General features: G+C 40.4%; 2 protein-coding genes across 2 annotated transcripts; both read left to right on the top strand.

The window, feature by feature from the left end:
- Nucleotides 1-6,577: 6,577 nt before the first annotated feature.
- LOC139297050 (aquaporin-1-like) lies at nucleotides 6,578-9,026 on the top strand. Its single transcript, XM_070919634.1, is given in 5 exon segments — nucleotides 6,578-6,655; nucleotides 6,657-7,013; nucleotides 7,748-7,909; nucleotides 8,100-8,180; nucleotides 8,503-9,026. Coding segments are annotated over 5 exon segments (858 nt in total). The 3' UTR covers nucleotides 8,683-9,026.
- A 5,066-nt stretch (nucleotides 9,027-14,092) lies between these two features.
- LOC139296870 (aquaporin-1-like) lies at nucleotides 14,093-15,690 on the top strand. Its single transcript, XM_070919430.1, has 4 exons — nucleotides 14,093-14,455; nucleotides 14,981-15,139; nucleotides 15,311-15,391; nucleotides 15,496-15,690. The coding sequence occupies exons 1-4, from the start codon at nucleotides 14,093-14,095 to the stop codon at nucleotides 15,688-15,690; spliced, it is 798 nt and encodes a 265-aa protein (XP_070775531.1).
- Nucleotides 15,691-15,719: the final 29 nt, after the last annotated feature.

The raw sequence follows: 15,719 nt of genomic DNA, 5'->3' as shown, positions 1-15,719 counted from the left end.
TAACAATATCTGGACGCAAGGCTAAGGTGTTGTTGAGAAAAACTGATCAATCACGAAGTAAACAAACTTAAAAATAGCCCACGAATGCAACCTGCTTGAGAAACTGCAGGGATTTGTTAATATTTATGTGTCCTTATTCTGATATCTAAAAACCCCAACAATGACAATAATGAGCTAATTTGGGCCAGGCCTCTTTATTTTGAGATGGTTCACATTAGTTACATAACTGACAGTCCAGTCTGGGGCAGCTCACCAGCGCACTGACCCGGACTCGCTAAGTAGCAGCAGTCTCATGATTGTGATTTGCTCCTGGGGTTGAATAGAAGCTTTTGAAGGAAGCTGTTCACCGGTGATGATTTCAGAGTGTGTGCAGGGGCAACACGTCACGACAGTCAAATGACAGTCAAACACATGAATCTGAGCCCTGGCGAATCATTTCATCTGTCTTTTGTCCCTGTCCACTTTCACAGGCTTGTAGCTAAATTCCTCTCCTTGTCAGTGTGAGGTCAATGTGAAGTATGACCTCTCTTTATCCCTCTCTTTATCATCTGTTTAGGGAACACATTTATCAACCTTGCCACCAAGTGTTTTCTGTTTGTATTGTACCCTTAAAACTTTCATCTTTTTTTTTTTCCCAGAGGAAATCATGCAAGCAAGGATGCAAATGTGTCGTATTTGTTTTGCTGTGAAGATTTTTTTCCTTTGGATACAAAAATACCTTGTGACCAAACTGTAATTAGATAAGTTTGAGCAATTAGTAAAATGAGTTCCTAACTGTCACAGGCAGTTTCGCGGGTCACTGGATTTCTGTGTTGTCCATGCTCCTCAACCTTTAACCCATCAGGCTGTTTGTTCAACCACCAGCACGCAGTATTCCCGACAAACACTGGGAGCATATGTATGGTTTTATTCCATCTTTCCCCTTTGTATTCCCAGTATTTATATTCCCTGTGCATTGTGCCACTTTGAATCACTTTACTGTGGCAAGAAAGGGAGTCTGACATCTGAGAGTGGTAATGTGGGCCAAACCATGATGACTCTTTCCTGTCAGGCTTATACTAATTTAGTTTTGTTATTCATTGTGGTCTGACAATTAAAACTAAGAAAAATGGCTTTAAGCAGATCTAATATTTGGAATGGCATTTCCCAAACCACAGTTCACATCCGTCATGTACTGCTTTCAGTAACAAGGGAGAAGGGAATTTATCTATTTTCTCCTCTCTTTTCGATGGTGTTTATTTAGCACACTTTCTTATATGTTCTTTTCTATGTTTTCACTTTATGTTATTTTAGTGCAAGGATACCAATAATGTAACAATGCAGATAAGCAAGCAATTGGAAATTAACTGGAGCACTCTTGCGTGAAATATTAAAAAAAGAAAGAAGGGAACTCCATCCTCTCACATCCACCCAACAGTACATTTCAGCTGCTATCAGGCCGCAGGTTCAAAACTATGTGAAACAACACAGTTTCTGTACAACCACTTTCATATTGAATAAAAAACAGTTCCACTTGACTACACCTCACTTTTCTGAAAATAAATGTATGATTTCCCCACAAGTCAGGGAGGGTTTTACTTTGCAGTTCTTTACTACTTTTTAGATCAGTCTACAGTCTTTTATTGCAGTTTCCACAATTATTTATGGCTGTATGTACAATCCGCATGCATGGTTGGATTATGGCGGCATACTAGCGGCAACCTCTGTTTGTGGTATGTGTCACCTTTGAACTGAAATACCAAACAAACTCATGTGATAATCAAGCCAACCATGACCTTGACCTCCCCTTGACATTTACTTTCTGCTGTTGTTACAGCAGTCAGTTCCATCAGCTGCAAAATTTTAAAGGTTTTCAGAACATTCATTTCAACACTTACATAAATAACTCACACAGAGCTTCTTAATGTGTGCGTTTTTAAGCATTCTCCACATTCCTCTACGAGTGGTCTGAGCACCTCACAGTTTGGTCTAATGTGACGACCCCCCTACAAGCTCCAGCAGGAGTATGGAAGCAGAGGCAACACTAGAGTGGCCTGAAAGCCTGATAAGATGCAGAGATATCCATCACACTGTAAACTGTGAAAGATTTGTGGAATCACTTACCGTAACAGGCCACACCTGATGGTTGTTGATGTTCATCTTCTGCGTGAGGATGGAGCGCCACAAAAGCAAGATGATAGGCATAAAAATGACATTAGTAAAGTTCATCATGTTTGTGTGAGTGGTTCTGTTGAATCACTTTTGTTCTTTATATGGTATTTCTATTTTTTTTTCATAATTATTTTGGTTACAGTTGACTTCAGACAGAGGTGATGATAAAAAAAAATGTACTTACTAGAATTGTGTTGAATATAATGGAAGCAGGGCTAGAATACCATTAATTAGGTTTTTTAAAATATTGGTCAAGATTTAGCTGACTCACACTTCTGTACATTAACGCACATATACTTATTGTTTTGGAGAACAGAACAGTCAAGCGCCTTCCTTGTATTTTTGCACTTTGGGTGCATCTGGGTTTTCTTGGTGTCCATGCATTTCAATTATCCAGAGAGACCATCTTTGTTACCGCAGGTTTAGGCAGCTGGAAATTCAAATTAAGTCACCATAACCTTGTTAATGACAAAACTTACAGCTTACATTACTGCTTTCACAGACGTGTCCACCCCACATTACATACTATTTTTGACATTTTTCATCTGAAATCTGATCCTTCTGATGACTTTAGATGTCCCTGATTGCTTAGATATCTCTCTTTGAAAATCTGCTGAAAATTCTTCTTTCTAATATTAGAAAAGGTGACTGTAGTAGACATATCTAAAAGAGTCATCAAGTTTGTTCTTTTAAATGTTAGTAGTCGTCACCTTCTCTCCATTGCAGAGCCGTCAGTTCACCCTGGCAGCTCAGTGAAGCACACTGCTTTTAAAGGGACTGAGAGTAGCTGGTTTGCTGTAAGTGATGTCAGGTTTGACAAAATATTGTGCGGCTCCAAATCCCATCTCATTTTGACTGTGCTGCTTGTGCGTGCACTGCACACCTCTGGCCATGAACATACCAAGCTTTCACCTCTCCAGCATAAACACAATTTATTCAGTGTTTCTGTTCTAACACTATTTCTCAACGTAGTCCTCAGGCCACACCTGTCCTGGAACGTTTTGCTCCAGTGCTTCTCTTGCGCAGAGATCCAGTAAAGTAGTCATGGGCTCAGAACGAATCTAGCTTGAGAACTGGTCTGACAAATGTTCCTCTATCCTCTATCAATCTCGTCAGTTCAGGACTTCACTGGCTGATTAATGTCCATGTCTCCAGTCTGAGTGTCACTGCAAGTAACAGATTAGAGGCCGGTGGTCCTCAGTGCATCAGTCCTCAGTTATACATTAGTGTAGTTAGTCACTAAGGCAGTCCTCTCATTATTTTTATGTTAACACCTTGACAAGTTACTTAATTAGGGTCAAAATCAGGGTAACCATAACCAAACAGACCTGGATTATTTGTCAGTCTCTCAAATTTTTGTGGAATTTATACACCTTAATCTAATTTCTTACACTGTCTTGATTCTGGTTATGGTTCAGTAAGGTCAAACAATAATATGTTTTTTTGTTGTTGTTTTTTCGCATTATGTCTTGGCTAACAGTGGAGGAAAATTAGAGTGATCAATGCCAAAAATAAAGTTTTCCTTCTCCTATTTTGTTGTACTAATAATTGCTTCCTGTCAGCTACCACACATCCTTCCGGACATTAACTCAATTAACAAACAAATCAGGCATACTCAGGTCACTGGGGGACTTGGGGAACTGAAAACTGTGGAAGCAGTTTTGTCAGACTATTAGCACACAGTAACCACACATACTGTGTATTCATAAACAGCCTCAGCTGTCGATTGTTAGCTTCATCTGCTGTTCATCAGGCTCAGTTGTGCTTTTGGCTAAATGCTATCATTAACATGCTACTGTTAGCACTGCAGAGATGTAAACATGTTACCGCTAACTTTTCTAACATTGCATTAATATTGATACTATCTACTTTCCATTTTGTGCTTCTTTAAACTTAAACTCTGCTACATTTTACAGGGAAATATTGTATTTTTGTACTCAAATACATTTGTTTGACAGCTATAGTTACTTGTTACTCTGCAGATTAAGATTTCATATACACAATATATTACATGCATTTTTAAATTGCCCAACAATATTTAAGATAATAAAATTCAGTCCAATTTCAATTCAATTTTATTTATATAGCACCAGATCACAAGTGTCATCTCATGACACTTACACGTACTCTTTATGATAAAATCAGCTCCTCGTTGACCAGATATAACATTAAAATGCTTTTTGAGGTTTATGCATTAAAGATAATATCCCAAAAAATATAATAATAATGATAATATAATAATTCTGTGCTTTTACTTAAGTAAGATTGTGAAAGTGGGACTTTTATTTGTAATGGAGTATTTTTACATTGTTGTATTGCATCTGAATTCTTCTTCCAACACTGGCGTATACTGATAAAAGCAAAGCTGGCAAGCTGAGCTTGAAATGTAGAATGGGCCCTGTAGAAAATGCTTCTGTCAGGAAACCTAAAGACTTAAGTCTGATAACTGAGTGTGCTGCAGTATATTTTACAAATGTTCAAATCAAACTGTATTTTTGGAGGAATAAAGAGGATATGTCATCATTCCTTACTGTCAAATGGTGCTTATCTACATCCTGTCCCCATGCAGCAAAGCACAGTACAGGAACACACACACACATACACAAAAACTGAGCTGTAGGTGTGTCCCAGTCAAACATTTGATGTGATATAACACATATCAAAACAAATATTTTTGCCCTTTTGCTCTCTTTAAGGTACAAAATGTAACAAAAGTTAAAAGTCTGTTTTTATACTGAATATACTTATACTGCCATAAAATGTTAGCTGATTGAGCAGGTGGAAGTGACTAACAATCATCAGTTTCTGTTATATATGACTAAGGAATAATAATGCTTGAAACAGGTCAACAAAAAAATCTGAACATTCAATTAATAAGAAAGTCCAGTGAAATACGTAGCCAGCTGCGCAACCAACACCGACTGACACACATTTATTGAATCAACTGATGACACAGCGCCGAGCCAAGTAGATTAGTCCTCCGAGTGTTAGTCTGTGGTTTAAGAGCATGTTTCATGGTACTACAAGAAATGGTTTGGCAATTGTCTCTGTCACTCTCACCACGAGGAATGTGGCAAATATGAGCTTGTAAGAGTACAAGCTGGCACAGTTAATAATTAAAAAGTCATACATTTGTTTAAGGACACAACGCTTTCCCTCATCTGCCTTTGATGCTGCTTAAACATTAATAAGACATCCTGTGCAGCAATGACAGATTTAGTCAACTATATTTATTACATTTGTACTGTAAATGCAACAGGCTGAAAGAGCTCCATAATGTTGTAGTTGCATTGAGTTTTACACCAGTGGAAATGAAGTGTTTCGGTAACACAGTTGAATTTGTTTCATTTGAATCAGACATTTAATATCCTCCGAAATAAAATAAAAAACCTGTTAAGTCAAGAGCCGGCTCACACAGAGACATACAAACGCCCTCAGTAGTAGCAAAGTAAAGTCCATGACATATTTTGCAGTGGCCTGGCTGCTGTCTGCCGTCACACCCCCTTGAGTTGGGGGCCAGGTGCAACAGGCAGCTCAGTTCTCAAAGTTGATGTTTTACCCTGCTCCAACTTTTTTGCTCCACAATACATCTAACAATTATTTAGCAAATATCCTTTCAGTTAATGAGTTATTGTTGCTCCATCTACTTGAAATGTGTCCCATTTCTAAAATTTAATTCTCTCTTCACATGCAACATATTTGAATTTTGTTTAGGTTGCTAAAATATGTCCCAGTTTACTCCAATTTAAACAAAACAGGCTTGTTTGTATTCGTTTGTAACATTGGCAATACCTTTATTATGTTTTTTTTTTATTCTTTTAAGTTTTATTTTCTTTCTTTGTCTCAAAGTGTGAGTCAGAGCTGGCATGTGAGACGTCATTTGGGTGGTCTTGTAAAAGCTTGAAAACTGTGGAGGGAAGGGTGAAACCCGAAATGACTATTTGGGAGTTGTCTGGCTTTTCTCTGGCTCTCCTTTATGTCCTGTCAGTCATCCATGGTGCGATTAAGTCCACAGGAGACACAATTATGCAAAGTTGTTATTTTCTTACACCTGAAGCACAAAAGGTAAGCAGAACTAATTAAGTTTAAAATGTTCATCATTCATCTGGATTTAAAGAGAAAATCTTTTCCAACTGAAAGCGCTGCACTAAAACTAAATGCTTGTATGAGTGAAAAATGCACCTTTGGATACAGCTATTTCAGGACCCAGTTCGATTACTCACAAAAGTCCAAAGACCAGAAAGTGGAGTACAGGGAGGTACTGGGAGAGGGGCCGGAGGACAGAGTGAGGAGGAGGGAGGGTGAGGGAGCAGAGGGAGGGAAGTAAGAGACCAGTCTTTTGGATTTCTCATTAATTCAGTGTGGCCCTCTCTTTCAGTTTTTTTTAAAGCCCGCCCACTGACCATTATCAGCCCAGGCCTTATATATGCAGCCGGTAGCTGTTGTTTGTGAGTACACACACTTTACAGAGCTCAAACCCACAGCCGGACAGCCACACTGCCACCACCATGAGAGAGTTCAAGAGCAAGGAATTCTGGAGGGCCGTCCTGGCCGAGCTGGTTGGCATGACCCTTTTCATTTTCCTCAGCATCTCCACAGCTATTGGGAGCAGCAAGCCAGACCAGGAGGTGAAGGTGTCACTGGCCTTTGGACTGGCCATCGCCACGCTGGCTCAGAGTTTAGGCCACATCAGTGGAGCCCACCTGAATCCTGCAGTTACCCTCGGGATGCTTACCAGCTGCCAGATCAGCGTGTTCAAGGCAGTCATGTACATTGTGGCCCAGATGCTGGGTTCATCCCTGGCCTGCGGCATTGTGTATGGAGCACGTCCAAGTACCACTGATGCACTGGGGCTCAACTCTGTAAGTAAAACATTTCATTTTACTGTTGTTGACAGGACATGTGACAAAAATGTGAATTAAAACTGGGAGCTCTAAAACAACCCACACTACTAGGAAATGGGATGCATTGCAACATGATGCAACAGTATGTATTCAAAGTGCCTCTGTGGTCTAAAGTTGACAGTTCCCAGTGAAAACTGAGGCTTTTGTGAGGATGTAGGCACTTCATTTGGCACTGTTTGTGTTGTTCTTTGGACATTCTGTCATTGCTTATTATTGAAGAGTGATGACACATGATTAAAGCACACCACCCTGCGACAGCTGAAAGAATCTGCAAATAAAAAAAATTCAATGTCAACTCTTTGACATTTCTCCTCAGCTGTTTCGGTAAATTTGGGATTCTAAAATGCTAAAATGCTACACTTTTCTTTAATCATCTGTAATTTGTAACATCAGCTGTCTTCTCACCAAAAGGCTTGTGAGTGTTAAGGCATGATATCTGCTCATTGTGGGGAAACTGCCCCATACACAGTGTCCCACAGCTCAATGACGCTGAATAACAATGACCAGGTTTTCCACAAATTAAAAAAGAATACGCAATGTGGCACTTTGGAGTTTCTGCCAAACTGCTGTCAGACGTCAGGGGCGATGCCAACGGCTGCTAAATGGGAAGTGGTCGTGACGGGAAACTTTCCACCTAACTGACATAGACTGACAAACTGTTGTTGTTTTGGATTCCTCCCTGACTCTCGCAGCTCAACGGTGTCACTCCCAGCCAAGGCGTGGGCATAGAGCTCTTGGCAACCTTCCAGCTGGTGCTGTGTGTCATTGCAGTCACTGATAAAAGGCGGCGTGATGTCATCGGCTCAGCACCCTTGGCCATTGGCCTCTCAGTCTGCCTGGGACACTTGGCAGCTGTAAGTTGCACCTTACAAAACATACCCAAAGCAGTTTTAGGCACAATATGATAGCGCTCTTGGAGTGAAAGTGTCTCATGCATTTTTATTGTTTTAGTTAAAGCCCCTTACCCCTGCCAGACTCTATCATACCACCAGACCACATAGCTGAAGATATCCTCTTATGTTGTCTCTTTGCTGGTGATTACAGATCAGCTACACAGGCTGTGGGATCAATCCCGCTCGCTCCTTTGGTCCGGCTTTGATCCTGAACGATTTCACGAACCACTGGGTAAGCAGTGAGAGGGAAGCACACAAGTTCTTTTACGCATGCCTCTCATTTTTCTGCATGCATATTACATGTCAAGCTTAAATAATTCAATAACTCCATAACAGACAGACGACTGCATTACCCGCGAGTCCTCCTTCACGAGTTAATCAGTTATAGCCTTTCCTATTGTTTTACAATTAGCCCGGCTGAGATATTGACAAAAGTAAACCTTTTGAACTTCACTGGAATCTTTGTGTTATTTCTTTCTGTGATAACTATGGTTTACATTTGACAGGCGTTAACTAATGCCAATCCAGAGATTGATCAGAGTTATCCATTGCAGGTGTACTGGGTGGGGCCGATGTGTGGTGGTGTAGCAGCAGCTCTCATATACGATTTCCTGTTGTCCCCCAAATTTGACGACTTCCCCGAGCGCATGAAGGTCCTGGTCAGCGGCCCCGTGGGTGACTATGAAGTTAACGGAGGCAATGACACTACAACTGTGGAAATGACGTCAAAATAGCACCACACGCTCACAGCCACTTAGTTTCATTGTCCATGTCTATATTCCTGTAAAAAAAAAAAAAAAGCTCTTGAGTTTAGTGAAGGAAGTTTTTGTGCTATTTTGAAATACCAATGAGGATTGTGGTAACGGGTCAGTTTAGTGTCTCTTTCTAATTCACTCCTTTGTTTGACCCCATACACAATCTTTCTCCTAACTGCCGCTCGAGCATACAAGTCGAGGTTGTGAGAATCTTGACAGAGCAGTGTGTTGAATTGTTTTTTCCCCATATCAGTATTCTATGATGAGCCATTTTTTTTGTAAACTTTATGTGCCTGCATCACTTTGTATTTCTGATGGATAATGTATTGTGTGTACACTCTCGAAATGTCACTTTTTTAAGTAAATAAAACACTTGTTGTTAAGAGTTGTTGCTTTATGTGTTTTCTTGTTGTAAAGATACCAAATATAAATAAATGTTTGATATCTGATGTTAGAGATTTGAACAATCAGGCATACAAAACCCTTGAAATTATGTCCTTGAACACAGAAAGAAAGTATCGACACTCATTTACACATTGGTAGCTTGTTGTGAAAAGTGAAAATATCCTATTAAACTGTAAAATATGTTACACCAAATCAAATTACAGTACAGTGCACTGGAATTTAGATACTTATTAGTGTGTCTTCCATAATATTTCCACATGAAAATATACACATTCATCCATGGCCAGATTAACCTTTTATGTGGCCCCAGGGCAAGGATTCGCTGTTGGCCTTCTTCTGGGCCCCCCGTCTCCTGTCATTGTGTATTGTGTATGTACCCTGTTTCCCCTGAGTTCCCATCAGAATACAGTGCACATAGCAAAGTAGACATGGCCTCAGGTTTACTGTGTGTAATTTTATTAAGCACAACTCTATTTATAAAAATGTACTAGGTAAGTACAATGTAAACTAAAATAATTAAGGGATCAAAACTAGATATTGACACAGCCCAGACAAGACAACTTATAACAACTGAATAATGCAAAACTGACATTAGTTGATGTTGTACATTTCCTAACAAATTTGCAAGCCCCTAGAGGTCTGTGGCCCAGTTGGTAATCCAATAAGTGTACAAAGGTCTGCATTCCTGAAGAACTTGAGCCAAATCATCTAATGTATTATTTATTGGCCAACATGTTTCAGCCTTTGAATTTTTCAATTAAAGTCAATTAACAATTAAACAAAATAATAAACAAAGTTGTCATCAGTAAAGTGGCATATGTGATGGATGCTACAAAAGCTACATGCTGATCAAATGTTGATGTATGCATGATGCATTAACAAAGACCAAACCACAGAAAACCAAGGACAGGTGACCTAAAGGCAAAAGCTGTGCAGGAGAGACACAAGTGAGAGAGCGCTCAAGCTCTCAGGCTTCCTCTCAGGGTTTTCAGACAAATGTTAAATGTGTAAAGCTGAAGAAACAACAGCACACATCAACGGTTGGCGACTAGTCGACTGGAAAATTAAAGACATCATCTGTAATTCAAATGTAAACAAAAGTTCACCCCACTAAAACACATGGGAGTGGAACCTGCTATCGCACCCAAACTGACTGACAGGTCTTTAAATACATATGCAAAGATTAGACAAGAGCTAAGTCTGAGTTGTTAACGTTATCTGATGTCAAAGGTTGATGAAATCAGTGTGTGTATAAACACAGGAGTAAAGCCCTATGGTATACCACAGGCCTGCATTTTCAAGTTTAAGAGACACAAGTGTTTATTTATCATCATGAGCTGAAGCTATTCAGCTTATTTTATATTTATTATTATGTTATTTGTGAATATATATAATTCATATGGTCTAAATCACTGATCTGGGCTTAATCTGTAACTAACAATTGTCCTCATCCAACATACACTCAGGGTCCACACTTTTTATAACTGAATATGGTATTTAAATTTGTGATAGTTTGAGACGATACTGATGGTCAACTCTATGACACCAAAACAGTATGAATCCTTAGCTTATCTAAGGATCCTTAGACGGATATTAGCCTACATTTTGGCCCTATGTACTCAGCCATGCTTCCAATCTTCTTGTGTTTGCTTCTCCGCCCAGCTGCTGTTGCTGATTGATGAGTAGCTTCTCTCGCTTATGTTTTCAACAGGTGAAGCATCCACTGGCAGGTTGCCAGATTGGTGAGAGTTTCTCCCCAGCTGCCAAGAAACAGTGCATACAGGAGATCTCTCTGACTCACCCTTTCTCTAGCACTCTGAGGCAGTTTGCCAGTGGGGAAAGGACTGAGAAGGACTGAGTAGCCTTTTGGTAGCTCTTTGACCATGCAGGTTTTGCTCATCCTTACCAGTATGCTGGTATTAAGCTCCCATTCTGTTCGCCACACAGGAGTAAAGTGTTCTCTCCAGTGAAATTAAGGAATTGCTGCACAGTGAGTGGAGACAGTATGAAAAAGGGGGCACCTCCACTTGCATGCAGGATATGGGTTGTGTATAGGGCTAAGGTTCATTTTTTCTTAGATTGCTTGAACTACAGAGACAGGCTTTAGGCCTTGTCGTAGTCTTTTGGAGGGAAAGGCTGACGGAGGCCTCTAGCTTTCCTCCATCCATCAAGATGTATAAATACATCACTTTCTCTTGTCTTATTCATTCAAAAATTTGTGATGGCTTTATTGGTTGCCGTTGTTAGCTCCGCCTACCAATGCAGAGTGAGATCACAGTTTTCCAGGAACCAACAGTTTTCTATGAATGTCAAGACAATGGTTTGCATTGGTGCACAGCCTGTTTTCGAAGAAGCAACTGTTTTCCAAGAATTCAAATTTCCCCATTTTTAATGGTTTGCTTCGGCTCCTCCTCTCTGTCATGTGCCACAAAGATATTTTAAGTAGTATATTAATGTCAAATTATTATATTTAAGTGTGGGTCACTGTCTTCACATGTCATGTGCTGTCCTTTACAACAACAGGTGATATCATTCTGGGAGGGAACAGACCATAAACGGTTTCCACGAAAAATGTGATGGGAGATATGTGATAGGGAAATAAGATGTGATTAAAGAGCCTTATTTAAGGAAAACCACCAAGGCTCAGTAGGAGCCTTTTTCCCATCAGACTGGATGGACAACTGCACCTGGGACTGGGATCTCAATTCAAGCTTTGGACCTGGACCATGGATAAACTGCTGGAGATTAACCAACAAATCCAAACTGGACTCACTGAACACTAGAAAGTCATTTATCACCATTTAGACATAAGTTATTTTTTGTGTGGTTGTGGTTACACTTGCTGGAAGGGAAAACCTTTGACGTTGTAAGCACCATTTTATTCTTTGCTTAACAGACCAGCGTACGTATTGATTATATACTTGACTTGCTTCCATTTCTGCATGGTTAAATTCTCTGTGTTCCTAGAGTTAGGTTGAGGTCCACTTCTCATGACAGACTACAACAACAAAACCCCTCAGGAGTTCTTCAGAACACCTGCATCCTGATGTTATTTATGCTTCTGGAAGACTAGATTTTGGGGATGTTTGTGTCATTTTTAATTTACATTTGACAACCAGGGGTGTGAACACCATGAGTGGAGGGCACACATGATGAGGTGTTCCCACTGGCACCAGATCAAAACAGGTTTTGGTGGGCTTTACAACTGTCCTCAACCAGAGAAAATGTTGATCAACTGGTCGGAAATAAGTTGCGCCCGCTTGACAAATTTATACCACAGCTGTTTCAGCAACTGTTATGATATTTCTACTTCATGCAGTATAATTCTAAGCACTTTGACTCACTTGAACTCAAACATTATTTTATGTTTTATTGGTGATTTGTATGTATTTCAGAATATGTACAGAGTAGATGTTTGGCGTCTAGGCTGTGACATCACTCCCCGCATGAAACTCCAAGCTTAGCACAGCAGGGAGCGGGATGATAACAACTTCCCCCCTCCTGTAGACTCCGAGCCTGCAGATGGATGCAGGGGTAGGAGTGGGGCTTATGAAATGCTATTCAGTAGAGTAGTACAGCATCAGATATGCACATCCCAAAAGAAAAAAAGGTGATTTTTCAACAAATTAAATGTTGGTTGACAGTTTGCTGCTCTGCAGTGGAGAGTTGGCAGTCCCGTGGAGCTGCTCCTGGGTTAGAAAGCATGACCTTCGCCCTTCCTGTCAGTTCTCCACTATTATCTCACCCCTCTCCTATCATATTTACTTTATTATGTGCAGTTCATTTGTACACTCCTCTTCCATCCTGCTCTTCTGAAGTAATACATCCTACATCCTCCCAATTATGTTATCATCTCTCAACTCTGGTACCTTGTCTGCAAGTGCTATATTGTCAAAACTACAACATATCTGTAGTGTGGTTTTAAACAAATCTCAGACAGAACATGGATTTGATTTGAGAATAGAAAGAAATTGAATTAAATAAATGAAAGAAATAGAAATGAAGAAATATTTGGCAAACATTTGCAAGTAAAGCTACATCAGCTCTTTGATAAAGGGAAATAGGGATGTGGTCTTCTTTTTTGGGTGGACTATTGTTGACCAGGTCAAAGGTGATGCTTTGACTTTCTACTGACAAGAAGACAAGAAGCAGCATGACCCTTCGACCTGTCAGTCCGCTCATACAGAAAAGCAGAATGGACGGCTGGTTTCCTTGTCGTGAATTCCAAAGGTCCCATTTCCTTCACAGCGGCATGTGACTGATGTTAACTTCAATGCAGCCGGCCCTGTATGACACATGCTCAGAATAGAATAAGTAGATTGAAAGATAGGGATGCCAGTTACAAAGACTTCCAAAAAGCAAAGGTCAGTGAGCGTCCTTCACATCTCATGCATGTCCTTCACACATTTAATACTGCATGTGCCTGGAATTAAACCAAATGATTGAAAATATCTTCCATAATATTAAGATGTATTGTATTAATTTCAATTTTATGTTAAAACAACAATACAGTGTTCATTTACAGTTGGCTTAAGCATTGCATGTGTTATTTTGTACTATAATGCACTCAAACCTTCCTCTTTTCCTCTTTATTCCAAAAAAACATTTAGATAATTTAACATATTTTTCATCTGAACAGGTTTTCTGTTTTCAGATAACACTTTATCACACACAAACAGTTTGGTGTGGTGATGAGTTGTGAATAACAGTAAAAGCAGCACCGCATTCTGTTAAACTGGAAAAGTACTGAACTGAACAGGAGACGTGGAGGTCATTCTCACTGGTTGAAACGCATATCTCTCAGCTGCTTCTAATCAGGCCTGATTTTTTAAAGCCACACACTTGATGAATGCTGGTGAACGTCACTCATGATGTTTTCAATTGGGCTGCTGGTGGAACCAAACCTCTGCCTGTGCTACAGTCTTGGTGTGTCACTCAAATACTGCCCGAAATTTGTTAGCATGCTGCTGACATCCGAGTAGCCATGTCAGAAATTAAAACGTGTGCATTTTGGAGGGCACTTCTGGCTGAGTCCCTGGGAATGATCATCTTTGTCTTCATCGGCCTCTCGGCTGCAATAGGGGACCGAAATAATTCCTACCCTGACCAGGAGATAAAAGTGGCATTTGCCTTTGGCTTAGCCATTGCCACATTAGCCCAGTGTATAGGTCACATTAGCGGTGCCCACCTGAATCCTGCCATCACCCTGGGCCTCCTGGCCAGCTGCCAGATGAGCGTCCTCAGAGCCTTTTTCTACATAATAGCTCAGATTTTGGGAGCAGTGGCTGGTAGTGCCATTGTGTATGGTATTAGGCCAGAAACCACAGATTCACTTGGCGTTAACAAGGTAAGGTGGAATCCATGTGCTACCAATTTTCTTGAGTAATGCTCCCTTCAATGAATGGCATGTAGTGCTCAGACTGAGTGTCATTTGGGGAATTGCCTCCAGCCTGATCTAGTTTCCTTGTGAAATCCAGACACTTGTTGTCTAAAGTTGTGTGTTTTAATCTCTAAGACTTCCACATTTGCTCACTGCTGGTGAGAAGTTGTTTAATTTAAATGTCAAATTTTAATTATCACTCCTGTTTTGTAGTTGTCATGCAACAAAGGCAGGCCTTCTCATCAGGGAGTGTTTATAGGATGAAAGCTTGTACTGTCCTCTGCAGTCATTTGTAAAGGACTGAATCAGTCAGGCAACTAAATACTTTAAGCATGGTAAGACTGTTGGCTTTTTAGCAGCATGCTTGGATCCGTTTTAGGTTTTTAAGAGTTGCAGAAGCTGAGGCAAAATAATCCCCATATCACAATAAATTGTTTATCCAAAGACAAAAGAGGCAGAGTGCAAACTGAAATGGTTTCTCCTCTATTGCAGCTAAACGGAATCAGCCCGATTCAAGGTTTTGGTGTAGAATTCCTGCTCACCATCCAGCTGGTCCTGTGTGTGCTTGCCGTCTCCGACAAAAGACGTGACGTCGGTGGATTTGCACCTCTGGCAATCGGGTTGTCCGTAGGGCTGGGACACCTTGCTGGAGTGAGTATATCAAAACATTTCCCCTCATTAATTTGATGGATGGTTTCTCCATCTTGCTGTGGCCTGACACAATGGATTGGAGTAGGGTGAACTGGCTGTAAATCAAACTTGTATGTAATCTGCTGATATACAGCCAGAGAGGCAAGTGGTTTCCTATGATATGGTTTACAGATCAGCTACACAGGATGTGGTATCAACCCAGCTCGATCCTTTGGGCCTGCAATTATACAGAAGTCTTTTGATGATCATTGGGTACGTATTTGTGGAGCTGTAAATAAGATATTTAGCAAGTGTTGGACTCATGGAATCATTCCTATCGAAACAGGGACATGTCTGTCCTGGTTTTCATTTTTCAGGTGTACTGGGCCGGACCACTGAGTGCCGGTGTGGTGGCAGCTCTTCTGTATAATTATCTGCTGGCACCCAAAGATGAGCCCTTCAGCGAACAAACAAGAGTCCTTTTCTGCCGTGGTTCAACATCGGAAAATGAAATTCGTGCGCCCCTTCTGGAGGATGTTAAAGACGTAGAATGGTCAAAGGAGATACTCTGAGAGGAAATTACTATTGTATTATTTGTATC

The sequence above is a fragment of the Enoplosus armatus genome, chromosome 14, assembly GCF_043641665.1.
Source record: "Enoplosus armatus isolate fEnoArm2 chromosome 14, fEnoArm2.hap1, whole genome shotgun sequence".
Taxonomy (NCBI): Eukaryota; Metazoa; Chordata; class Actinopteri; order Centrarchiformes; family Enoplosidae; genus Enoplosus; species Enoplosus armatus.
This window is presented reverse-complemented; position numbering and strand designations above follow the sequence as displayed.